Below are 26,710 nucleotides of genomic sequence, written 5' to 3'. Positions count from 1 at the left end.
TTATTACTAATACTAGTTATCAACATATTCTTAAGAGTTTGGCAAGTTTAGCAATATTATGTTAGAAAGTGACAGCATGGAAAACATTGGAAAAAAAGATATGGGATACAGAAGAAAAACTCATTCTGTTGGAACAGCACAACAAAAGAAAACTCATTCTGAAGAGCAAAGCTAATCCTGCAATAACTGCAGCAAAGAAAAAAAGAGGAAATAACAGAAAATCAGTGCTTGAGATTTTGCTGTCAAAGGGACAGTACAAGAAGTAATAAAGGAATACAAGTTGGCAATATTTTCAGCTTTTCAGTCTGCCCACTAATCTTAAGGTAAAGTTCTCCTAGTTTTCCTGCTTCATCCTATGGGAAATTAAGGCAGTTAAATCACTTTATGCAACATAATTTTTTTAGGAAAAGGGAAATTCAATACTTAAGTGTATAACGAAGGTATGATAATTTCACTTAGCAAACCCACGTTTTTTTGTTTTTTTAAATGGACTAAACCTATTTTACAGAATACTTAAGGGAAAAATCAACATAACCTCTTAAACTCTCAGAAACTGTCGACTCCAGACTTCCTCACCCTCCTAAATGCATATGTTTCAGTTTCAGTATTATTCAGTTTTTTCTATTAGTTGTGCTTTAAGATGACTAACTGAATAATAAGACGAGTTCAAGAGGTTAAAATGTAACTTGGCCCTTGACCAAAACAAACTAAAATCCTGTTTTATTAATTTACCTTTTTGCTCATTGCCATAAGGCCAGTATTGGTTCCACAAAACATTAATCTCCTCCCTTATTCATGTACTATTCTATTCTCTAGGGGCTTTTCTAATCTCATACAAACATACTATTTCTGAGTGTATTAAAAGGGGGGTATAAATATAATGGATTTTCTTACTATTTGTCAGTTGTAACAATGCTCTTCTAACAGCAAGACATTAATAGAGATATCCGGAACATTCCTAGCTCAATCCTATCTGTCTGTCTTCTTCTACTGTAGCTCTCCCTGTCTGCCATACCCCAAACCCCCAAAACCATCAATGCCTCAATTCAGCTAGTGATGTTCTGTCACATAACCAGCATACAGCTCCTGAATCACTGTATAATGCAAAGTGTGTCATGTTTTTGAGCTTTATTTTTGAGGAAGCTTAAAAGTGCTTTTCCAATACAAGACACAACTAAGATTCAAATGTATGTTATCATTATAGAGTTTCCCTTAATCAGATGCTTACCTGAATTTGCTTTTACCATGTGATCATTTACAGAAATGACTACAACGATGTAAGAATGTGGTCTGAAGTAGCTCAAGTATCTCGAGTATATATTTGATTTGCTAGTCCCAGATTTTTTTGCGCTGATTTGATTTGATCCTTCTCAGTGACCATTTCTTCCTGCAGGCTTGTGATGCCTCAGTTCTCCGAATGAGAGTGAACTCACTGATCCTTTCTGCTCCACCGGGATCATTCAGGCCTCCAGACAAACATCTCTGCAGTATTGATTAAGTATTCACAGCATAGAGTTGGAATAATATATGCTTCCATTCTGTATGCAGTGTGCACTGGATTGGGTTATGCTGATCAGTGCACATGTACATACATATATACAGTATGATTAAGCAGGTGTGTATGCACAGGTGGGTACATTATTGTGCGAAGCACATGCACCGTCTTCAAGGATGAGAAAAATGTTTGACTCCACATGTGTGCTAGCTGAGGGCCAAAGCATTCCAGAGAATTCACTTGGTTTATTGATTTTTCCACATTTCGCCTGCAGTCAGTGCTCCTATGCTGTTTTCTGTCTTCTCTCTCTCTCCCTCTCTCTCTCTTTCTCTCTCTCTCTCAGCTGGACAGTGTAATGACACTAAACAAAGCAGCCAAAGGTTTCATTTTCACAAGAAATACTCTGAGAATACCAAATCTCCATGTGTGTTATTAATATCTCGGGTTCCATCATTATACAAACCTGCCGTGCAAAACTCCAACCACTTTCAAAACTAAACGTCACCCCGAAGTCCTGTCTGATCACTGAAGCATAAACAAACAGATCTTTCCTGAAGCTGTGAAAATACCTACTGCACTTGGTTGCAATATGGGCACCCCAAAAATCTCTCGTTCTGTTGGCAATCAACAAAATGGACCCTTGAAACACAGGGCTAATTTACTTTTGCCCAGGCGGGCTGCCAGACCCTTTAATCATTCATAAACATGTCATAAAAATGACTGGATCTCTTAAAGCACCCCAATTAAATCTCTTTCATACAATGCCACTTGAATTCAAGAGAGGAAGCATGTGTCCTGGGTGTTTGAAACGGAAAACAAAAAGGGACTGAAAAGCCTACATTAGGCTGCAATCGGCCCCTTGCAATGCCACTGTTCAGGGCTTTTGTGAAGACCTCAGAGTCCCAGCTGTGGAGCCTCTTTGCCCCTCATGGAAGGAGAGGCTCCGGAGATGGCGTTCCCTCTCAGCGTGTGATAACTAACAAAGATCCAGAATTCTGGCTGTTTTTTTGGCAGCTTTTGATCCAGCTGTGGCCCTGAGCTACTCTCACAAGCTCAGTTACAGCTGGGAGAGAGCCAGACAACACATTGCCCACTGACGCTGATGGCTGACACTGCCATACCATACACAATTTGAGCATTTCTAATGCCACTGGAAATGACACCACAAACGTTGTACCAGAAGACCATGCTGCAAACTCAACCACAACCAGAACAGAGATAAACTAAAGGTAGTGGCACCAGTAAAACAAGAAAAAATGAAGAAACACACACACACACACACACACACACACACACGCACACAGAGAAAGGCACAGAACATACTATCCAATCAGAAGCCCCTCCCATTTTCTTTCACTTAGAGACTCAGGCATGGTTGCCAGTGTTTGGTTTTCTTTACACCAAATTTGGATTGTTATAGAACAAGGTTACAGATGGAAAAAGCAAGTTCACAGATGGTGGTTTTTTTTTTTGGCTAATTTAAAAATAGTCCATGGCCCTGAGAATCTTGTTTTAATGCAGATATTCAACATTAAATCTAGTCAATTTCTACAAACCTAGCCAATGCCAAACAAAGGGAAAGTGTAAGTGCAGACAATGTGTCTTTAATGTACAGAGCCATTTCTGTTGTAAGACTGGGAGAGGGAAAGGGTGATTATGGAGTGAATGATGTCCATACCAGGAGATGATAAAAAGGTGTACTGCAGATATTAAAACTTTGTATTCGCCTTAGTGAACTTGATTCCCATGCAAAGACTGAGAAAAGGAAGAAAAATTTGTCAGCCTTTTCCAACGCCTGAATGTTTTGTGCTAGATTCAGTAATTTTTGTGTGATTTTTATAGTTGGGCCGCAAATTTTGCTGAGACTTGGCAACCCTGGACCCAAGAAAGTCCCAAAGAAAAAGAAAGAAGACCACAATGTTCTCCTATTAGTAAATGTTTAAATAAATCCTGCGCACACACACACACGCAATGATATGGATTAACAAGTCTCAGTGAAATGCAAGTTCAAGAGGCGTGTGAATTCCTCTCTCACTCTCCAACTCTTATGTTGATGTTGAAGACCGTTGGTACTTGGAGATTGATCTCAATAAACTGAGACATGCTTCCAGGATGAGTGGAGTACATTGTGTAACGATACAGTATATTCCTGGGCGTGAAATGGTTTAATATGTGATAGCAAATATGTAAGAACACCAGTCAAAGCCATGGACATGCAGGGATGGGCAAAAAATATAAATGCTTCAAAATAAACTACTGCAACTGAAAAATGAATGAGAGTATTTTTTTAACAAAATCAGTTATAATAGTAATGTTAGCATTCTGGTCAATGATAGCTAACACTAACGTTCAGTATTCTTCAGAAGTGAGACTAGTGGCCTCCACTAAATCAGAACAGGCTAATTAATTATACTAAGTATTACTGCAGGATGTAATTTAACCAGCTGTTATAGCTTTCTATGATGCATTGGAAAGAGTTTAACATATCTGCAAGATCATAGCAGCTTTGCCTGCTAGCATAAAGTATGATGAATAATAAAGGACATTAGCAATTATATCAAGTCTTTTAAACAAGAGAGTATGAAATCAGACTATCGATATCTAAATCATGGCTAAAGATGATAAATTTTCCTGCGCATGAGATGAGCTATAGCAAAATGGTATATGACATAAAATTGTTTAGAAATGACTGTTTCAAATAGTGCTGAAGCAGATGAGAGGGAAATTATTAATTCATCTACCTCATGCTCCTGTTGAAAGGATAATTGAGTTTACATAGAATATTTGGGTCAACGTTGTTAACACAGTGCTAAGTATACTGTATATTGTGAAAAAGAGACTTTCTCAGTACTCCTATTAAGAACTTAAGATCAGTCACATCTGAGATTAAATACCCAGGAACCTTTAACCACAGAACCTGCATGCTAAAGGTACCTAGTTACTTAATTTAGCTAATGTCAAGGATGAACAAAAGAGTTTTTGTATTCTGGCACATTTATATCATGATGCAAATCAAGACACATACTTAAAACCCGCTTGTGTCTAACTGTGAGACTGCGGTGTAGTTTGCTATCTGGCTAGTTAGCCATTTTAGATAGCAGGAGGACATGGCAATGGTTCCAAATCACATATTCAGGTATATTCACAAATCCTGGAATTTTCAGTGAGGGGAAATGTGTAGAGATATTCCTTAGCCATGAATGAAACAGAGATATTCCTTAGCCATGAATGAAACAATTTATTATTCCACATTTATTATTATGCCATACAGTGGACTGTCGTCCCATTCAGTGTCACCCCATAACCAGTGTTCACAAGATAGACTACAGATCCATGACAGACTCACAGATAAAGCCATTACTAAAGATATATGAATGAATGAATGAATGAATTATTATTCTTTTTAGATACAGCTAAAACACGATTTGTACAATCAGTGGTTACTCAACCTTCAATTTTGGATGACTGAAAACTGAAAAGTCATTACATTGATCACAAGAAAATTAATAAAAAGTGACAATGATGACACAGCCAGGCCTGGAGTCCAGGACTGAATAATAGCTGTGCTATCTAGGTGAGAAGGATGGCATTATCCTCCTCCCTATTGTTCAGAGTGACACTATATAATCCCTGTAAACACAGTAAAGCAGTTAGCACTTTCTCATTCAGGTCAGCTGCACTACAATGTTGAAAATTCAGTGGCAAGGATGAACCATGTGTTAGGCTTTTCCCTCCTAGATTGATTGATAGTTAAGTGACAGGCCAGAAATAGCTAGCAGGTGAGAATCAATGGGGGACATGATTTGCACTGAAACTACAGGAAATTATTGGAAAATATGTATTTTAAGTAACAAGCATAGCAAGCTGAAATTAATCCTGTTGAGAGAGACAGAGAGAGAGAACAATCCTGAACTCATCTCATGTGAACCTGCAATGCATTCAGCTATTTGTGAATCTGCAAGCAGACAAAGGAGGAAAAGCAGGTGTCCTTGAGTTATCAAAAGCCTGGGAGATAAGTAATGAAGAAAAAAAATGCAGAATGTTGTAGATGGTGGTGTGTGGCAGATGGTCAAGGACACACTCTTGAAGGACGAGATCCTTCTTATTGAAACTTAAACGCATCCTCCCTCCTGCTCGTTAGCTTCATTTCAGCCTGTCAGTCATCTACAGCTATAAATCTACATGCTCTGGTGGGGTTTTTTCACGTTCCCCTTAATAAGTCTGCTTAATTAGCTCTTATTATCCTTACAATTGGAAAATAATGGAACAAATGGGCAAAGCATGTGACACATAATTAAGCATTAAATTGAGATTTAGGATTTAAGTCTATTTCATTCATGGGAAGAGTACAGTTCAGATTCGCTATGCTTAATATTGGCATCATGGGAATGAGACACCAAAAATAAAACACATTTTCAATATCTGTTTCTGTCCTAAATCTTAATTTCACAAACTACAATGGCTTGCCCGAGTATTTAGCATTCTTTTTTTTGTCAGTTTTGGCTTCAAGGAGACATCACAATTCTTCTGATTTCTTTCTGGCAAAGATATGTGCTACTGTAAAGCTTTTAAACTAGCAACATGAACGCATATGAAGAATCAAGAATCTGGTTAGCAAGTTTACACTGTTACACTGTTGCAAATGTATTTAGCCACAGCCTGTTGTTATATGTTGTTATATGTATAATGATTAAACAAATTCAGACGAAATAGTATAAAGACATGAGTGATTTAGCTAGCAAACATGGTGGTGACCACTATAAGCTATGCTATATAAAGTAGACTAGCAAGCTAGCCATCTTTCTATGCAACAAAATGCTTTGAAATTACTTCAGATAAAGTTGGGGTGGTGAAAATCAAGGGTTAGTACAAATAGCACATGTAGCCATTGTCTGTCATTGCGATTTACTGCATCAAATGTTTCAATGAATTTCACAAGTATTGTGTAAGAAACAATTAGCATTTTCCATCATATTATAGTACCAGAGCTATGCTTGATGTTCACATTAGCCAAAAGTGCCAGATACTCCAGTGCACTCTTGATCATTTGTATTATTCTTTTTTTAATAGTGTGAAAGAATGGGTATAATCTAATCTAATATATAATCTAGGTGTGCATAATTGAAGAATATATGATTTTATAGATAAAGATCACTTTAAATAAGAAATCATTTTTATTTCATTTTCATGTGTATGTGTTTTGTATCTGTATGTCTATAATATTAGTGAGCATTAGTGAGAAGGGTGTGTATAATGAGCTAGGTAACAGATGGACTAATGGGGATTACTGTCTGTGTGAGTGTGTTGTGGCTGAGGGAGGGAGATGAAGGGACAAAGATATGAAGTAAGAGAGGAAGTGGAGGTAGTTGTCAGTGATAGATACAGGGGTGGGGTGTTTGGAAGAACATCATGGCCATCATAGTGACAGACAAACAGCATCATGCTGAGACTCACCTGTCAATCAGTCAATCAAGTCATATAGAATTTAAAGTTAATACGGCCATATTAATAATTTGACTAGACAATTTAATTCATGTTATAGTCACTAACCTGTCATTATTCTGAAAATGTCCAATATGTACTTAATTATCATTTTATATGTATTAATGGAATAATTGTATGCTAATCTCTCTAATCTATATGACTTAATTGTACATATGCATGAACACGTTTCTCTGTGTGCTATGATCAGGTATAGATCAGCAGTCCATTGCTGTTTTTATTAGTTATTAAAGTCTTGACAGCTTAGCACAGTTTGAGCTGCCAACGGTACACCACAAGCAACAAAAGACGAGCACCACTCGGAATGAGGACCATCTGGGCGACAGCTCAAGAGGAAAGCTCAGACGTGGCAATTTGCCTGAAAACACCCACCCACACACACACACACACACAGAGCACTCTGCAGAAATGGGCCGTTATAAGACCAGAATTATTCTTAGATATGCTATCTGTGATTTCCTGTCCTACTGAAAATGTTTAGGTTCAATTTTCTACTAGTATGCAAATGGACTCAATTAATTCGCTAATTCTCTTTGTACTCTCTTCATCAGCCTGAAAGCATCAGAAAATGTAGCTGCAGCATGCAAAACTACCTCTAAACCAATCTGCTTTTTTTTTTTTTTTTTTTTTTTTTTTTCTTTAACCTCGGGCATTGCTGAGGGAAGTTGCATAAAGATAGACAAATGGACATTTTTATTCAACGACTGCTAATCTTTTGCAATTACTCACATAAAATAATATGAAGTGCTTTATAACACGGCTATTTTATATGTTGATATATGTTGAAAAATGAAATTTAAAAGCCAGCGCAACTCGACCTTTCTCTCTTTTGTTCCGTTTTGGAGAAATTCCTTTCCAAAACGGATTTCGGCCCGAATTTGTGAGTTCTCTGCCTGCTGTTTCTGGCTCTCTGTATATGAGAACAGGCTGGTTCTTCATGCCGGACTGAGGAAAGAAGCTTCAGGGCTTCGTCTATCCCTGATACACACCATCTGTCCTGGGACATCAAGCCAAAGACCACATCTGTTCTCCAAACACACCTTTTCTATTACACAAGGTTGCAGTGGTGGCTCAAAGTTGGTTAGCATCTTGAACTGGTGATCATGTAGATGATCTTGTGGTAAAAAAATGCTTTCATGATTTCATCTTGTTGCAGGAATTATAAAAACAAATCACAGTTAAAAGTCAGCCATAAACAGTGAGCTATGAAGGCAACTGTGAAATCTGGAGCCAGATATGAATAAGCACAGCGATAACACCTTCCTCAATGTCATATTAGCCTGTTGTCTTCCTTCTTGGCTATTTTTCAAGGCTATCAGTGTTTCAGTATTACTGCCAGCACAGCATGCTGCACCTCAGTGCACTTACAGCAAAGCACAAGCTAATGTTCAATAGTACAACACAAGGTTTAGATCCTTGGGAGGCCTAATAATGGATCATAAGGAAATTTGCATCCTACTTTATTGAGTGGATTTGACAACAATGATCAAATCTACTAAAGGAATACCCCAGTATTTAAATCTAATCTTTATTGACCACATCTGTGTAGCGTATGTGTGATAACCATTAACAAAAACTGACACTGTTTCCTGTAATGAGTAAAAAAATAGTTGGACTGGCGTCTTTGGCTGTACTTCTTTCAGGTGCAATGAATTAGTGTGAGTAATTTTTATATTAAATTTTTGTGAGATATTCCTATGCACTGTATCCTAGAAATATTGCATGTGAGGTGGGAATTGACCTTGAATGGGATGCCGGTCGATCGCATGGCACTATGCACTATGCACTCATTCAGACATAGAGTCAAGAGTAGAGAGTTTAAAGGTAGGGCGGAGGCACCCATTGCCTTTTAACCAGACTCAATTAACACCATCAGCTGCTGTATTTCTTTGAACCCCATATGGTTGTGTTTACTTGGTGCTGGAAGAGGAGGAGAGGAGATAATTGATTTCTCTTCACTGTCGAGGATTTGCTGACGCCGCTGTAACTGTGAAACCGCAGGGCCTACCCCAGTGAGATGAGTTTGCTGATGCCCTGTTTACACCGTGTTGCTATAGTGCAGCTCTGCACTTTTACCAGATTATAAAATGTAAGGACTTCCAGACTTTACAAAGACAAGGACACAGATGCGTATCATGAGGCTACTGTGCATCATTTTAATCATAACTATTCCCAGAGCGGCCTTGTAGGTTAGTGCACTGTGTAGTTGACTGCCCTGGGTGAAACAGAAAATTGAAAAATAACATTTCAATCATATCCTGAAGTTTTAAAAAGTGATACATTTTCCATATTTATGAGTGGCACTCAATGTGTGACATTCAGTTTGACTCACAATATTTCACCTGGGTATAATTGGCTGGAACTGATCTTGTCTTTGCAGAATGCTTATGTGCCCTAGTGTCATGTGACTCAGTCTTACTTTCTGTCAATGTCTAGTAATCCTGCAGTTCCCTGATGGAATGATGATGCCATAACCACAGGCGATTCTAGAAAGAATGTGTGTCCCAGGCCAAAAAAAAAAGGAAAAAAACAGAACATTAGGCTCCAAAATGACATGCTAATTATCCATTTAGGATAAATAATGCAAAAACTATATTGTGTTCTATGATATATTTGTGCTGGTCACATCTCTCATCATCTCATTACATCCTATGCTCTAAATAGCACATTAGCTAACCCTGTAGCTTTCACTGTCATGCTAAGATGTCATTTAGACATTTGACTTTTCTTTTGACTAAAAAGTAATCAATACTCAAGGTCCAAGCAATTCCATGTCTTGCCTCTGGCCTCTGCATTAGCATACCTTGGTTGTTTATCTTTCTTAGATCTATATTATTGAGAGTACTAAAGCTATTCAAAGATTGTGTCATTTAATCGTGTCTTTCCTTGCTGTAATAGTTAAGCCACCACACCACCAAATCTTGGCTTTTGTCTTTTTTTTTTTATATTCATTTTGTGTCCATGGCTTTGGATATCCCAGGGTTACTGGTTATTAGTTTAACAACTGATATTACTCAGTCGGGATTATCTTGTGCTATAGGGAGAAATATACTTATATATAATTTTTAAACTCTACAAGCCTATAAGCTGACAGCTTGTTTTCCCCCACAAGCACAGAACAAAACTGATTTATCATATGAATTATCAAGTCTGCCTGTGGGCTCAGTGTTTCCATCATGTACAGAATTATTCCTTTGTTCTCACCTTCTGTATTCAGTACAGATGCATGGGCTGTCAGACAGAATAATATTAACTCACCAAACAAGCTGGAAGGCAAAGAGACAATAAAAGAGAGAAGGAGGATATAAAAAATACCGGTGGATATACACAAAATATTTTAAGGTTTGAATTTTTTTTTGCTGTTTTCTAAGTGTAGTCCTTGTACTGAAAAAGCTGCTAGAGTCTCAATAACATTCGGTTTCACCTACACCAGCCAGTCCTGTGTTCAGGGAAATAGAAACCTTGCTTGTTTAGCGCAAACTCTATCCTAATAAACCACTGTGCTTCCTGAACTCCTTAGGCATGTCATTTCTGTATTCACCTGTCTGATATACACATTGATTTCTGCTTATTGCATTTAATCTACAGTAAGGCTCGACCAGCATTTCAAAATAAAGAAGCTGACTAGTCATATTTTTCATAGATAAAGCAAAGGCTGATACAAAATCATTATTTTTAGGCTAGTTTATTTGTATTGATAAACAACAGTGAAGAATGTGTCAAACTGCACTTTAATTAAAAGCCATGCACAGGCTACAAATTACAGTTAGAGTTTCCATGCTTTTTAGGACACACTATTTATTTTGCAAATGAAAATAAATAAACCTGTGTAATAAAACTGCAATCACATTATTTAAGGATGTACCAATTCTTTAAATGCACTCATGTGGCCAAACTCCAGACTCTGGAACTGAGAGCGTGCAGCATTGAAGCTCATGTCCATCAGCAGAGCCCTCATTATAGGGTAATGAGTCGCCTTCCTTGGATGCTGTGTCTGCTGCAGTGGCTGGGAGGGACTCAGGAATTGCTGAAAAGGATTCTGGATCATCATCTGTCAGCTACCATGAGTGGTCTTGGATAGTGATGTGCAACCCGTGGCAGTGAATGCACTCTTTCACACAGAATTTACTATGCCACAATACAAGGATATTATTTTAACTTGTTTTAACATTTAAAATAATTAAGTTAAAAGCAAAAGAAAATACAGAAAGACTATATATATATATATATATATATATATATATATATATATATATATATATATATATATATGCACACACACACACAGCAGTGACTAGTGAGTATATTAGACAACTAGTTGACTAGTCTATGCAATGCAACCCCTACTCTACTGAATGTGAAGAAAGTGAGAATGTGTTTTTCACCGCATTGAAATCTCTGTGGACTTTCTAACATTGCTTTCCTTTTTGCACTTTTTTCACACACTCACAAACACACACTTCTTGCTTTTCCCCCTCTCTTTCTCACCAGTGCAATTCTCTGAGAAAAGAAATGGCTTGGCAGAGAGAAGAGATGCAGGACACTTCAAAAACAGCACTGAGAGCCAGGGAATGTCGGGAAGGAATGTGAACTCCTACTGCTCTCTCTTACTCGTTCACTCTCACACCCACGCACACACAGTACACACACTGCATACGGTGCCAACATGATTTCAGGCCTAATTTATAGGAATACTAATGAGCATGAGCATTTATTACAAATACTGATACTGCATGACTGCCCTTAAAGCAATGAAACACTGCACCTAGAGAACAGTGGCATGGGGTGACAAGGCATGGCAAGAATACACTATGGGGTGACAGCACTGAATTCTGCATTCTGCATAGAATTCAGAATATCTGATTTGCTCCTTGCAAAAATTAATGCACACATAATTACATTATTTTATTTGCTTCATAGTTGGTCTATAGTTTTAAACACTGAAATGATACTTCACAAAGCAGTTTTACAGAAATCTGGATGTAGAATTAGGTCCCAACTGAGCAAGCCAGTGGCAGCAAAACTCACTGAGATGACGTGAGGAAGAAAACTTGACAGGAACCAGAAAGGGACCCATCCTCTAATGATCATGTATATAAGCATGAGGCCAGAAAAACACTACATACCTCTAAGGACAAGTTGACAGACCACACTATTTTAAAAAGCTATTTTAAAAAGCTTCATTTTCACAAGACATTGAACTGCCAATTTATTAAATTGATGAATCCCCTTTCTTTGAACTCCTGATCCAAACTGTAATTAAAAAAAAAATCCAGGTTCCACTGTGACAAAAAAGATCAGCATTTGTCTGCTTCAGGGTCAGATATTGTATTTATTATTTATTATGAGAAGAGAAAAATATTCTAGATTCAAGAAAATGAAATATGCATTTATTTCTATAATAATTTGTCCCGTCATTGGATAGTCATCAGGCATTTGTAATTGATTTGAGAATACAGTAGATACAGCACCTATATAACATGCATGAACAAAGCCAGTCTTCTCACGTAGCCATCAGTGCAGTGCATTCTAATGAACTTTGATTTGGAAAAAGATCTTTAGTTAAATACAGAGCTCTTTGTGTCTGAGTTTTTTTTTTTTTTTTGAGACTAACCAACATCCCCACTGGGTTTCCATAGGAACTATGAAGGGAATCCTGATGACCAAATTCAACGGAAAACACTCAAATGACTCAATAGATGGATCACAATGCGAACAGAGGAGCTGAACCATGTCAAATTGAAACAAAAGCTTTACAGTGATGGCAGTGAGGACAGTGCTCTCATACGTAACTGGCATAACAAAATGAGTCTGGCTATACTGCAGTACTTCCACATGGCCTCATTGCTGGTTCATCAGCTGTGGTTATCCTTAGCTCATTCAAAGTCGAGAATTGAATTACAGTCATGACCTGTGCTGTAGAAGTGCCTCTGTAATGGATTTCATCCTTGTCATGTGATCAGTTTGTCTATTTATATGCTTAACTGATCATACTGAGAGTGATAATGATAATGCTCATGGTAATGACAACCAGATTGGCACTGTACTCTCTGTTTTACTGTGGTTAGGATGAGGAAACAGTGAGTGATACTCAGAGATAATGGGAACATTTTGTGAAATCCAGCGGCTAGTGGAATTGCCAATGGATATTTTAGCCTAATTACCATTTTCTTCAACATAGAAAAATGATATTCAAGCAAATTAAATTATGTTGGAACAATAAATTCTGCTACGCTGTATTCCTGTGAATGTCAGTGTGCTGTGTAGTCAGATATGTTTGGGTGTAGGGGGTTTGTCTTTGTTTTCACCTCCAGCCCATTGCCACTGAATAATAAATGTAGTTAACTAAACTTGGCTGGGTTTGTTTAGTTAAACTTTTTGTGAGGAAGCAAACTCATGAGGTTTAAGGATTTTTTTGTTTAAATCACAGGTGAAATGCACTGAGTGTATATGCATGGCTGCGTTTTTCTAATTATCAAACTGGCACTGGGAAAACATTCTGCATTGAAGAACTCAACTGCCAACTGAATGAAACATCTTGAAGTAAATAATGTGATTAGGTTTGATCTTAACCAGCTAGATCAAAAAACTTGCTGACATTCTAGTTAAGGAATTAAATGCAAACTGAGTCAAGGTTAATAACTAGGCAAAAATGTTGTGTATTCTGTTATCTAATGCAGGGAAAAAATTATGAGTTATTAATAGTTTCATTTTTTTAGAATATATTGATGGAAGTGAGTTAACCTGCCTTGATGGTTTATACGCTTGGTTGGTTCAGGTTAACATCAGGTCACTGCCATGAGCGTTCGATAATGCCTTATCAGTGAATGTTTGCACTCAGTAGATTGGATTTCACACTTGTCTGATCAAATGAAAAAAAGATTTATAAAGTATCTGGTGAGGCAACAGTCTTATAGTAGGCTAACTTTCCTGAATAATCCCAAATAGAGTGATAATGATGATATTTATCAAGAAAGGAACAGGGTTTGACCAGTGATTCCCATGTGTCTTTTTAGGATGTATACTAAACAACTTTGTTCTGAACAACTTTATGTATTAGTACATTGCTGACTATTCTATCCAACCCTGACTGTATATCTGGGTGCCAATTTTGTTTATGTATAAATGACAAGTGCCAATGTCACATTGCTTTATGCCTTATTTGTCACATTGCTTTATGCCAGACACTAGGTGTTAGACGTTGTCTGTAGAGAGTAAAAGCTCTCTACATAATGAGTGACTCAGTTATCACTCTCCCACATTTTCTCTTCCTGTCTGTCTCAGTAGCTGTGAAGTGCAGTGTAGATGGAAATGCTTCCTCTTCTGGTGATGTACGCCACCATGAACCACACACACAAATGCTCTAGAGCCATAATCCTGTAAAAGAGACTCATCTTTCCTGTTAGTGTCACACACCATAATTCTTTTCCTGCTCTCCTATACTGTTGTAATGACCTACATGTGCATCCAATTGATCCATTGTTATCTATAAATACAGATCTTAATGACTTTAACAGGCCAAGCAGACATATAAAACCATTTCTCCTGCTTATCAGCGACTGTGTTCTCCATCTCCCTACTTCTTTTTCATGCTTAAATCTCAGATCTCTCCTGTGCATTTCATCTCCTCTCTCTCATTAACTGTGTCTCTGGATGTTCCTCCCTCTTTCCTGTTCTGGCCGCCTCACAGAATATGACAACTCTATTTTTCCATTGAGCCCTATCAAGGACTGCGATGATCTACAGCGAGAGAAATCCATCATGACTCCAGAACTGGTAAAGTCCCAACAGGCTCATATCAAAATCCACACAGAGAAAAGTGAGTCAAGTTCACAGTTGCCTTAAGGAAGAAGATAATCTCTATAGAGCACAGTTAAAGTTTGACGATTTTTCCAGTGCTAGTCAGCAAATGGCAGATTCAGAAAAGTGGAAACGAGATTTACTCTGTGTGTGAGTGTGCTGTATCCATGACTAAAGAGGGTAGAATGTGATTTTTTTGGCCTTGACCGTACAAAATTCTGTATAAGGAATTGTGTCTGTGTGTCTGTCTGTGAAAGTTATTATAAAGTTAGTTAAAACAGAAATAAAATAACATTTAAAAAAAAAAAAAAAACAAAGCACAACAGCCTACTTAAATATAATGTTAATCTACTTTTCTGTCTTTCTCAGCCAGACAAATTGCTTAATTTTTGTCTAACCATTAATGATAGCTTCAGCACCTTTAACCCAATAGGATGTTACACAATGTGCAATGTTTGTATTTCTAAAGCTCAGACACAAGAACAGTTCCCTACTAAACTTGCTAAAACTGAAACTAAAATATAACAACTAACTAATATATTTTAAAAATGCATTAAAACTAAATTATAATTCAAAAATGAAACCTAAAAAGTGTGATACAATCTAATTTTTTAAAAAATGGTGTGCTAAAAGTCAAGGCCTTTAGTTAATTCTAGTGTTGTGTTGATTTGCTCACCTTTCTCAGCTTCCACAGAGTTATTATTTCACCTAGTAGAAATGTGTGTACACTTTCCCCTACAGAAAGACTGTGAAATAAAAAAAATAAATACATTTTCCAATGCCTGATTTTCTTGTTGAGCTAGTCTTTTCTGTGGATTCAGATGTAGTTTGGCTGGACTTTTTGCTGAAACCTGGCAACCCTTGGTAATAATATTACCTCAGGAAACACACCTGCTATATCTAACAGAGTTGAACAAAGGTACGTCTAAAACTGGTCAAAACAAGCTGCTAGACTGTATGCTGGGTGACTGTATGCTGTCGACTTTCAACCTTTCAACTGCCTGTTACAGGGTTACTCTAAAAATACACTAAATATTAGCCTGTAGCATAAGACAAGTGTGATAGTCTCCCAACTTATTTTTGTTTGAGGCTGTGTTGTTATTAATGTTGTCCTACCCCACTAAAATATATGCCTATGAGACACTGCTGTGTGTATGTCGGTCTTCCATAAGTTGACTTGAGTGACTTTACACACATTAGTCACACACATTACCTATATTGGTAGTTTTATTGGATGTGTAAAGCAGTCTAAACAGCTCCTTTTTATTTTTTATTTTAATTTGACAATGACTAAGATTATTTATTATTCTAATATTATTTATCTATTCACTTACAATTGCAGAAATGTAATTTTTGTTGTGTATATACAAGTATTGCTGTTAGCGTCATATATGCTGACCCTTGTGTTACCAGAGCTTCGCTAGGTATGGGATGTCAAAGACAAATAAACACAAGCAAAACACACACACACACACACACACAGACACACAGGCTGATTGATTCACAGCTGCTGAGTCTCACTGTATTCATTCACCAGCACAAGCCTTGCCAACATGAAACACGTCCTCTCCTCCTTCAGCCCCTCACCTCTTTATAACTGTCCTCAATGTCTTAACTTCACCACTAAATTTATCTCAATATCTTTAATGAATGAATGTAGAGCCTCTGAGGGAGGTTAGGTAAAATCCTCTCATTCTCATTCTCTGTGCTCTATTAGGAGGATATTTATAAATGACACACTCTCCTTTCCTTTTTTATGCTCTGTCCCTCTGAAACATCCATGTAGAGTAAAATACGACTTGGAAAATGCTCCCATTCACACACACACACACACACACATACACACCCATATGCAAAGCTGTGAGCTCACAGAATCAGAATGTCTTCCCTTCAGTATGAATGAAGCTGCAGTGACTCCATGTTGTCCTTATCTCATTTCAGTCTCCATTCTGAAGGGCTAAAGAGAAAAAAAGTCACTGGTACACCACCACTACAACTACTACAACTACTACAACTGCTACTACTACTACCACTACTGCTACTACTACCACTACTACTGCTACTGCTGCATCTATTACTATTGCTATTAATAATGCTCCTATTATTACTACTACTACTTCTTCTATTACTGCTGCTATTACTATGGTTACTACTACTACTACTGCTGCTGCTATTAATACTGCTCCTATTACTACTACTTCTATTACTGCTGCTATTACTATTGCTACTACTGCTAATACTGCTGCTGCTGCCACTACTGCTACTACTACTACTGCTACTACTACTACTACTAATAATAATAATAATAACAATGAGCTTTATTTATATAGCACTTTTCATTTTGAGGCCAAAGTCTCAAAGTACTTTTCATATGATTTTAATCAATGGTTGGGGTTTAACCTTTAGAAGTTGAGCTTACGCAATAAAATATGCAATTAATTCAATTTTTCAAGAGTTACAGTTTGCGTACAGAGTTTAGATTTACTTAACTAATGAGCAATCCTGATGTAGCCATGGTAAGGAAAAAAGATAAGCCCTTTGAGTGTCATTTCAGTAATTGTATTTTTAAAAAAAGTGCTGGTGATTTTGACTTTAGCAAAGCACTTGCTAACAAAAACAAGCTCAGTAGAATGGTGGACACTTTTCTTAAATGCTCTCCCTATCTTTTTCTGTCTTTCCCTGTTTCTCTCTAGTCCAAACACACACACACACACACACACACACATGCTGAGCCAAGTGGGTATGACCTGAGGTAACTTGTAGGCAGTGGTTGTTAGCGCAGTATGTAGATATGGCCAGGGTCAGATCAAGCTCTGAAGCCTGAATGTGTACAGTGCTGATGGGAATGATTTTAGCGTGTTGTTAATTTGTGTGTTATGTTGTACCATGGGGAGGTATTCAGCCTCAGGCACAATAAAACAAAGCTGATATTATCTCCCGGAGAAACAGTTTTAACCTCTTGCCTGACTAAACATCAAAGATGTTTAGATGGGAGCAGCTGAAAGCTGGAGGCAATATCAGGAGTCACTGCACACACACACACACACACACACACACACACACACACAAAGACCCCACTCACAGCTAACTAGAATCCACACTAGCTCGTGTTTTTCTTAAACAGAGAGTAACTCAATAAGAGAAGCATCTCAGTTAAAGGAATATTTCAGTGTTTTTCAACTTAATCTCTATGTGTGATTACCACAGACAAGATTCTGACGTGTCCCTGTACTGAGAAAAGAACGGAAAATCTGCTTATTCAAAATTCACTTATAATGAAAATGTAAAACAAATTCTGCCAATAAATGTTTAAAAGGCTTGATTACAGTATATAACACACATTTGTCACGTCAGCGCTGATTTCAGCCACAAAATGGCTGACAAGGACGCCAGATCCCAGCAGCTCTTCAAGTCACATGACCTGGTCACATGTCTCATTGATTACAATCACCTGTCTTGTGTTTCCCTAAATGGTGTCACTAGTGAGGTTTTGGCACAGTTTCCTAGCTCTTGCTTATGATTCTTGCTTTGATTTAGTTTGTTTCATTTGTGAATGCTTTATTAAACCACATGCACTTGCATCTGCCTCCAAACCCCTTCTCTGACACAAAGCTTGACCCAAAAATGGATGCAGCAGGTTTCCAGAAATTTTATCAGGAAGTGAAGGTGCTAAAGACTTCACCTAAGATTGACATAGCTACTCAGCATGCATGATGCGAGAGCTCTCATGCCACTGAACTGGCGTCCAGTAAGCTGATCTCCCTGCCTCTCGAGATGCCAGCTTTTGATTCTATGGAATATCCCCAAGCAAAGCAGATGGGTATTCCAGCTCCTTATGAAGGCAGTGAATGTCTCCCCAGAAGGATTCATGCTGCAGTGTGAATTTTATTTCAGAAAGCCTGGTGGACACTAAGCCTGATGAGAGTATGTGGGTGAAGTTTTTGCTGTCACTGCTTACAGGCAGAGCACATCAATAAAAACCTGGTCGAAAACCCGGTCGCCCAAGGACACCCAAGCCTGGTAAACATGTCCGAATTCTCCATCCTCCTGAGATAGGTGTTCCCCCTGCCAGGCATGAGCCTTCCTTAAAAAACTTTTTTGGGGGAGGGGGTGTAGGTGTGATCAGGTAGTTGGCTGAAACCAGTCATACTAAAATAGCCTGCTGCACTGATGGGAGGATGGAGATAAAGGAGATAAAGGGGAAATGAAGGCTTCAGCAAGAGCCCAAGCCAGAGGCTGTGGGGCAGCCTCGATAGTCAAGCTCAAGCCAGAGGCAGACAGAGCAGCTTCCAATGCCATTCTCAAGCTCTAGGTCAACAAGGTGGCCTCTCAAGCTAAGCCCATGCTTGAGGCCTACCAGGCAGCCTCCCAAGCCACATTCAAGCTAGAGGCTGACAAGGCGGCCTCCAAAGCCAACCTTAAGCCCATGGCCAACAAGGAGGCCTCCCAAGCCAAGCCCATTTGTATTTTTGTGTGTTTCATGCCACCGTTTCCTAGCTCTTGCTTATGATTCTTGCTTTGATTTAGTTTGTTTCATTTGTGTATGCTTTAAAAAAACCACCTGCACTAGCATCTGCCTCCAAACCCCTGCACTGACAACATTCAGAACTCTGGTCATTAGTCTTTAATGATAACGTTGTACCAAAGCTCTTTTTATGGAGTTTTAAATACTGTATAACAAAGTAAAAGGTAAGTCTGGTTATCTTCACTTTCCTTAAAGATTTGTGGTTTGATATATATACAGTATATATATATATATATTTTTTTTTTTTGTTCTTAGTACTGTACACAGTACATCACAATTCTTTTTCATGGTAATCACACATACAGATGTGATAGATTGAGGTCAGGTTGAAGAGTATCCCTTTAACATAGTGCCTCTCTATTTCTGTAGGAATTGTGGGAATCAGTTTAACAAAAGCTTAACTCAACATCCAGTGCTATAAACAACAGATATCCTGATTCATTCATTCATGTACATGTACATGTCATGTGGCTTGAATGATGTAATGACTAGTTGTAGTTGTATCTGAAGAATGTGTGTGCTACTGTTCAGTTTTATTGACCCAGTCTATTAATAGGAGCATAAGGGGAAAAAAGTTGACCTTGTGCTAAAGGCAAACAAGTACCCTTTATACCTCTCTCTCTTTTTCTCTCTCTCTCGATCTGTCTCATTTTTATGAGAGTATCAAACAACTGGTCATTCTTTCCTTAATGTCTTCATTAAATATTTTATGTTAAATATCATTTAACATCAAGCTTCATGTTTATTTATTTATTTATTTTACAGTTTTCTGGAACTTTGCACTTGCATGCATTTGTTTCCTGAAATGTCGCATAGTGCACATTATCGAAGCAGACACCCTTCCAAGCCAGCAGAAGATTCTTGTTTTTACAAGCAGTTTGGAGGAACAATTCTGCGCTGTCTTTGCAGCACCAATTTCATCTCAAATAAGTAGCTAACCATCAGTAAAATTGGCTTGCTAACTAAGAATTTAACTAGCATAGCTTGCTAGTTAACTAACTACCTAGTTTTATTGCTTCATTAAACCTATGTAGCTCTACATCAACCATGTTCTTACTGAGGAGTTGCCTATAATGGACATTTAGCTATCTAACTTTATTCAGCTTACCAAAGAATGTGTAGCATCTGTTTGGGCAGCACCATGGCTTTCAGTGTAACAATGTCCCTGATGGTGTGATCATAAAACAACCGTAACACATACAAAAACAACAAAGTTGTAAGCATCAAGCAACTTTCGTTCATTTCTCTCTAGTATAAACACTTAGAGTTTCTATGAGATATGTATATACATTTATGTCCAGTCATTGCAGGTCTCTACACTGCCATGCAGGAAGCACTTCCAGCTGGGGGACTATAAAAGAGACTTGAAAGCAGAGTCACCGGGTCTTCTGAAAAAATCTGCTAAAAAAAACAACAATTCTATCAGTATTTTGTACAAAACAGAGGGCAGAGAAGCTCCATGCCCAGTGCAAAATAAGCTAAACTGAGGTAGAAGAACTGGCTAATATCTGCTAGCGAATGGTTGTCTTTACCCGTGTAACTAGTAAGATGGCTAGTAAGTTAGTTATCACAAAGGTAAATAATTATGTAACATTGCTAGCTAACATTATATTAGCTACTTGTGCTGTTGCTAACTTCAGTTATTTGGCTCAGCGTACTTTTGAAAGACATACAGTTGCTCTCTCCTTGCCTCCTGTTGCTCTTCTTCTGTATATTCTGGTTCGAACATGTAGTCTATGGTTAGATGTCATTGTGTAACAGTAACTCTGTCTCACTCCTTCACAATAATTTACTTACAGAGCAAGTGATTGTTTATTAGCAGGAGCCAGCTAGCTATGCGGCTTCCCTGAACATATTATTAACATGTGAGCACTGCCCCTCATTCCCCCTTCTCTCACTATACCCCTTCCACCCAAATATCCACCATAACCATGGTAGTTTTTCAAATTTTGCATTCACCTCCAAGATATGTAATCAAAAGGGGGTTTCCTCCATATTCAAACCTGGAAATCTTGCTACAGTCCTGCTGCATCATCACTGTAAGCCGTGAGTTAACGACGGTTACATTTTTTATTTTGGCCAGAGTGTCCCTTTAACTTAATGGCTAAAGATGCTGCAGGCCCAAGCTTTGTTGTCTGCTATAGAAAGCTGGAGAGTTATAAACTGTGTACTGTGAGAGACTGAGAGATGCAGCCTGTTCCACACACAACCATCTGGACCACAGACTGTTTCTGCCCCAGTGTCAGAGATATCCTGTCTCTTCAGTTCACTTCAATTCGATTCAGTACAATTCAACTGAAAGTTAATGAGCCTTATTAACATGACCAGATGTAGTTACTGTTTTGGAAAAGCATCAAAGGAAATAGTAGCACAGTTATTAACAACAATAAACAGTAGTAATAGTAACAATGCTAAAAAAAGCAAGGAGATGACAAACATTGCTTTGTGTGTGTGTGTGTGTGTGTGTGTGTCTGCAGATAGACAGTAAGCTAAGCCAGTTATTGCTCATTACTATGCAATCTCAGTCTGCCTCCCACTGCGTTTCAGCCTTGTCAGCAACCAGCAACACACACATACACACACACACACACACACACACACACGCACACTTTTCAAGGTCATAGTGTTTTTCAGTGCCAAATCATTTAGTGGCACCACCCACAGTTATACTGTCCTCTACATCCACTGCAGAACAGTGTGCATGCACACACGCACGCACACACAGAGGCTCTACTGCACTGCTATATATTATACAATAATCAAAATGCTTTTCATTTACAGAACATGCAGGATTATAGACAGGCACACACACACAGACACACACACACTGTTTATAAAACACGGTAACAGTAAAGTTTATCATTTATCATTTATCGTTCCACTCATTACACTTTGTGTAGATGTATATGTTATGTTATAATGTGTATGCTATGTTGTATATGTTTTGTGCAGATGTGTATGTTATGATGGGTATGTTGTGCGCAGATGTGTGTGTTATGATGAGTATGTTGTGTGCAGATGCGTATGTTATGATGAGCATGTTGTGTGCAGATGTATATGTTATGATGGGTATGTTATGTGCAGATGTGTATGTTATGATGGGTATGTTGTGTGCAGATGCGTATGTTATGATGAGCATGTTGTGTGCAGATGTATATGTTATGATGGGTATGTTATGTGCAGATGTGTATGTTATGATGGGTATGTTGTGTGCAGATGTATATGTTATGATGGGTATGTTCTGTGCAGATGTGTGTTATGATGAGCATGTTATGATGGGTATGTTATGTGCAGATGTGTATATTATGATGAGTATGTTGTGTGCAGATGTGTATGTTATGATGGGTATGTTGTGTGCAGATGTATATGTTATGATGGGTATGTTGTGTGCAGATGTGTGTTATGATGAGCATGTTATGATGGGTATGTTATGTGCAGATGTGTATATTATGATGAGTATGTTGTGTGCAGATGTGTATGTTATGATGAGTATGTTATGTGCAGATGTATATGTTATGATGAGTATGTTATGTGCAGATGTATATGTTATGATGGGTATGTTGTGTGCAGATGCGTATGTTATGATGAGTATGTTATGTGCAGATGTGTATATTATGATGGGCATGTTGTGTGCAGATGTGTATGTTATGATGGGTATGTTGTGTGCAGATGTGTATGTTATGATGAGTATGTTGTGTGCAGATGTGTATGTTATGATGGGTATGTTGTGTGCAGATGTGTGTGTTATGATGAGTATGTTGTGTGCAGATGTGTATGTTATGATGAGTATGTTGTGTGCAGATGTGTATGTTATGATGGGTATGTTGTGTGCAGATGAGTATGTTATGATGAGTATGTTGTGTGCAGATGTGTATGTTATGATGAGTATGTTGTGTGCAGATGTGTATGTTATGATGAGTATGTTGTGTGCAGATGTATATGATATGATGAGTATATTGTGTGCAGATGAGTATGTTATGATGAGTATGTTGTGTGCAGATGTGTGTGTTATGATGGGTATGTTGTGTGCAGATGTATATGTCATGATGGGTATGTTGTGTGCAGATGTGTGTTATGATGAGCATGTTATGATGGGTATGTTATGTGCAGATGTGTATATTATGATGAGTATGTTGTGTGCAGATGTGTATGTTATGATGAGTATGTTGTGTGCAGATGTATATGTTATGATGGGTATGTTGTGTGCAGATGTGTGTTATGATGAGCATGTTATGATGGGTATGTTATGTGCAGATGTGTATATTATGATGGGTATGTTGTGTGCAGATGTGTATGTTATGATGGGTATGTTATGTGCAGATGTATATGTTATGATGAGTATGTTGTGTGCAGATGTATATGTTATGATGGGTATGTTGTGTGCAGATGTGTATATTATGATGAGTATGTTGTGTGCAGATGTGTATGTTATGATGAGTATGTTGTGTGCAGATGTATATGTTATGATGGGTATGTTGTGTGCAGATGTGTATGTTATGATGAGTATGTTGTGTGCAGATGTATATGTTATGATGGGTATGTTATGTGCAGATGTATATGTTATGATGGGTATGTTGTGTGCAGATGTGTATGTTATGATGGGTATGTTGTGTGCAGATGTGTATATTATGATGAGTATGTTGTGTGCAGATGTGTATGTTATGATGAGTATGTTGTGTGCAGATGTATATGTTATGATGGGTATGTTGTGTGCAGATGTATATGTTATGATGAGTATGTTGTGTGCAGATGTATATGTTATGATGGGTATGTTATGTGCAGATGTATATGTTATGATGAGTATGTTGTGTGCAGATATATATGTTATGATGGGTATGTTCTGTGCAGATGTGTATATTATGATGAGTATGTTGTGTGCAGATGTGTATGTTATGATGAGTATGTTGTGTGCAGATGTATATGTTATGATGGGTATGTTGTGTGCAGATGTGTATGTTATGATGTGTATGTTGTGTGCAGATGTGTATGTTATGATGGGTATGTTGTGTGCAGATGCATATGTTATGATGTTATGGATCAGAGAGGGTTAGAAGTTGTGATAACATGACCACACCAGCTGACCAGCTGGACAATTAATCACAGTTTAATCATGATCATAATTTTTGCCTTAATTAATTAAACATACTTGAGTGTGATATTGGTGAGCATAGCTAAAATGAGCTAGTTCATTTATATAATATATTTATATGTTATATAGTACATTAACTCACATATACCTATAGTACATGTGAGTTAATGTACTATACGTTATATAGTATGTTATAAAGTACATTAACACTCATCTAATTTAACTGTATATTGACTGTATACTGTGAGTTGTATATGGTTGTATAACAGTTGTATATGGATTTCATTGTGTGCTTGGACTTTAATCATGTTTGTCTTCAGTATTTAAAAGATTAACACTATAATTAATAATGTGACCTTTACTTGTGAAAGAATACGGGCTTACAATATAAATCGCAAAAGAAACAGCTGTTTTGTTTTGATTTAAGATGATAAAGTAATGAATTGCAATAAATATATTATATTTTTAAATTGACTAAATTATTGTGATTTTAGTAATGATTATTTTAGTTGTTGTCACACAGCCCTACTACATTAGAATTTTCCATAAATTAAGTAAGTTTCATCACATAATTTATACACACCCACCCAACACACACACACACACATACACACACACACACACACACACACTATTGCACAATTGAGTTTGATCTAGTGAAACTCTCCATCTGGTCTCAGAATGTGCCACATGTACAATGATGCGCCCTGCATCCTGTCAATTCCTTCCCTTTATTTTGAACACACACACACACACACACACACACACACACGTCAGTATGCAGGATGGTGCTGGATTAAGTGCTTCTGTCATAATCAGTGTGTGTAAAGGTCACAGACAGACAATCCAACTACACACTGATGGCACAAACATTAGCCCAGACTGCAGGTAAGATAGTCACACAAGTAGTAACACACACACACACACACACCTGCTCCTATAGACAGACACACAGCCTCTCTATCAGCAGCTCCACCTATGACAACTCAAATGGTGCACCAAACACAGTCTCACACTCTCTCTCTCTTCCTCTTTCCACACACACACACACACACACACACACACACACACACACAGATTAGCTCACTGACAGCATCACCCCACTGCAGCACAGTCCGAAAGTGCTCCCCGCCCCTCTGCACCACTCTTACCTTTGTGACAGTCATGCAGAGAGAGGGTGAGAGTAGCCGGTGTCTATCCCAGGAAGACCAGAGTGTGTGTGTGTGTGTGTGTGTGTGCTCTACAGCCGAGTGAGCAGCAGCAGCAGACTGGCAGAGAGAGCAGGATGAAGCAGTGCTGCTGCTTCTGTAGGGCACTGCAGTGAAGTACGCTCAGCCTGCCTGCTTCCTACTACAGAAAAACATCCTCCTCCTCCTCCTCCTCCTTCTCCTCCTCCCATTGTCTCTCACTCTCTCACTATCTCACCCTCTCTCTCCTGACTTCTCTCTCCACCCCTGCACTGTACCGCCTGATTAGTGAGCTCTGTAGTAAAGCTTACTGATGAGTCGGCTATGGCTGAGAGATAAACCCAGACACTCTCTCTCTCTCCCTCTCTTTCTCACACACACACACACACACACATACACACACACACACACACACTTTTTCTCTCTGTCTCCATTTTCACTTTGGCATGAAAATATTCTTTTGCAGTACACTATGGTATAACACAAAGTCTATTCTTCACTTTAGAACGACGGCAATAAAATAATAGTCAATTATATATACTGCAAATTTAATGTTAGACAAAAGTGACTATAAACGTCATATTTTCCTATCCCCTAGGCCTATAATAATCATAAAATTTAAAGAATACCTTAAATATCATCCTGCAAAGGCTCTGACTAGTTTCTTTGCTAGTTTCTTTGCTGTTGGAATGATGTCATTTTCAATCTCCATGCATTCCACATACAAAGTGGGATAAAAAAAACTTGGAGGACTCCATGTTCATCTTTTATTAGCAACAAGCTAGCCAGCTAACTGTGGTGAGTGACGTATATTTACCTCCTCAAAACAGCCAACTGTATAATTAGCATTATAGGTTTAACAAGCTAATATGTCTGTATGTTGTATATAAAGCATTACTCATTATAAGTTAAGAAGTGCTACTTCGTTTACTGCTGGTGCTCTGCACAGCCATGTTGAATTAATGTCACTTGCAATTTGTACAGACTCGGAGGAGTTGAGGAGGCTATCATGAGTTCCAAGTTAAGGAAAGTTTTGTTTTTTCCTGGTCGGATGTCAGGAATTATGAGTTACGACCTCTAGTCGAATGCAGCATTAGCTCAAGTTTAGGTGG

General features: G+C 38.0%; 1 protein-coding gene across 1 annotated transcript in view; it reads right to left on the bottom strand.

Moving 5' to 3' along the window:
* Window positions 1-25,770, bottom strand: part of coro2ba (coronin, actin binding protein, 2Ba) — a 51,165-nt gene extending 25,395 nt beyond the window's left edge. Inside the window, exon 1 of the mRNA XM_026937442.3 lies at window positions 25,563-25,770. Within this exon, the coding sequence (XP_026793243.1) occupies window positions 25,563-25,577 (15 nt within the window). The 5' untranslated portion in view covers window positions 25,578-25,770. The remainder of the gene's footprint in view (window positions 1-25,562) is intronic.
* Window positions 25,771-26,710: the final 940 nt, after the last annotated feature.

This window comes from Pangasianodon hypophthalmus, chromosome 25 (genome assembly GCF_027358585.1).
Source record: "Pangasianodon hypophthalmus isolate fPanHyp1 chromosome 25, fPanHyp1.pri, whole genome shotgun sequence".
Classification (NCBI taxonomy): Eukaryota; Metazoa; Chordata; class Actinopteri; order Siluriformes; family Pangasiidae; genus Pangasianodon; species Pangasianodon hypophthalmus.
The sequence above is the reverse complement of the archived record's forward strand: the minus strand, read 5'-3'. Positions and strand labels throughout refer to the sequence as shown.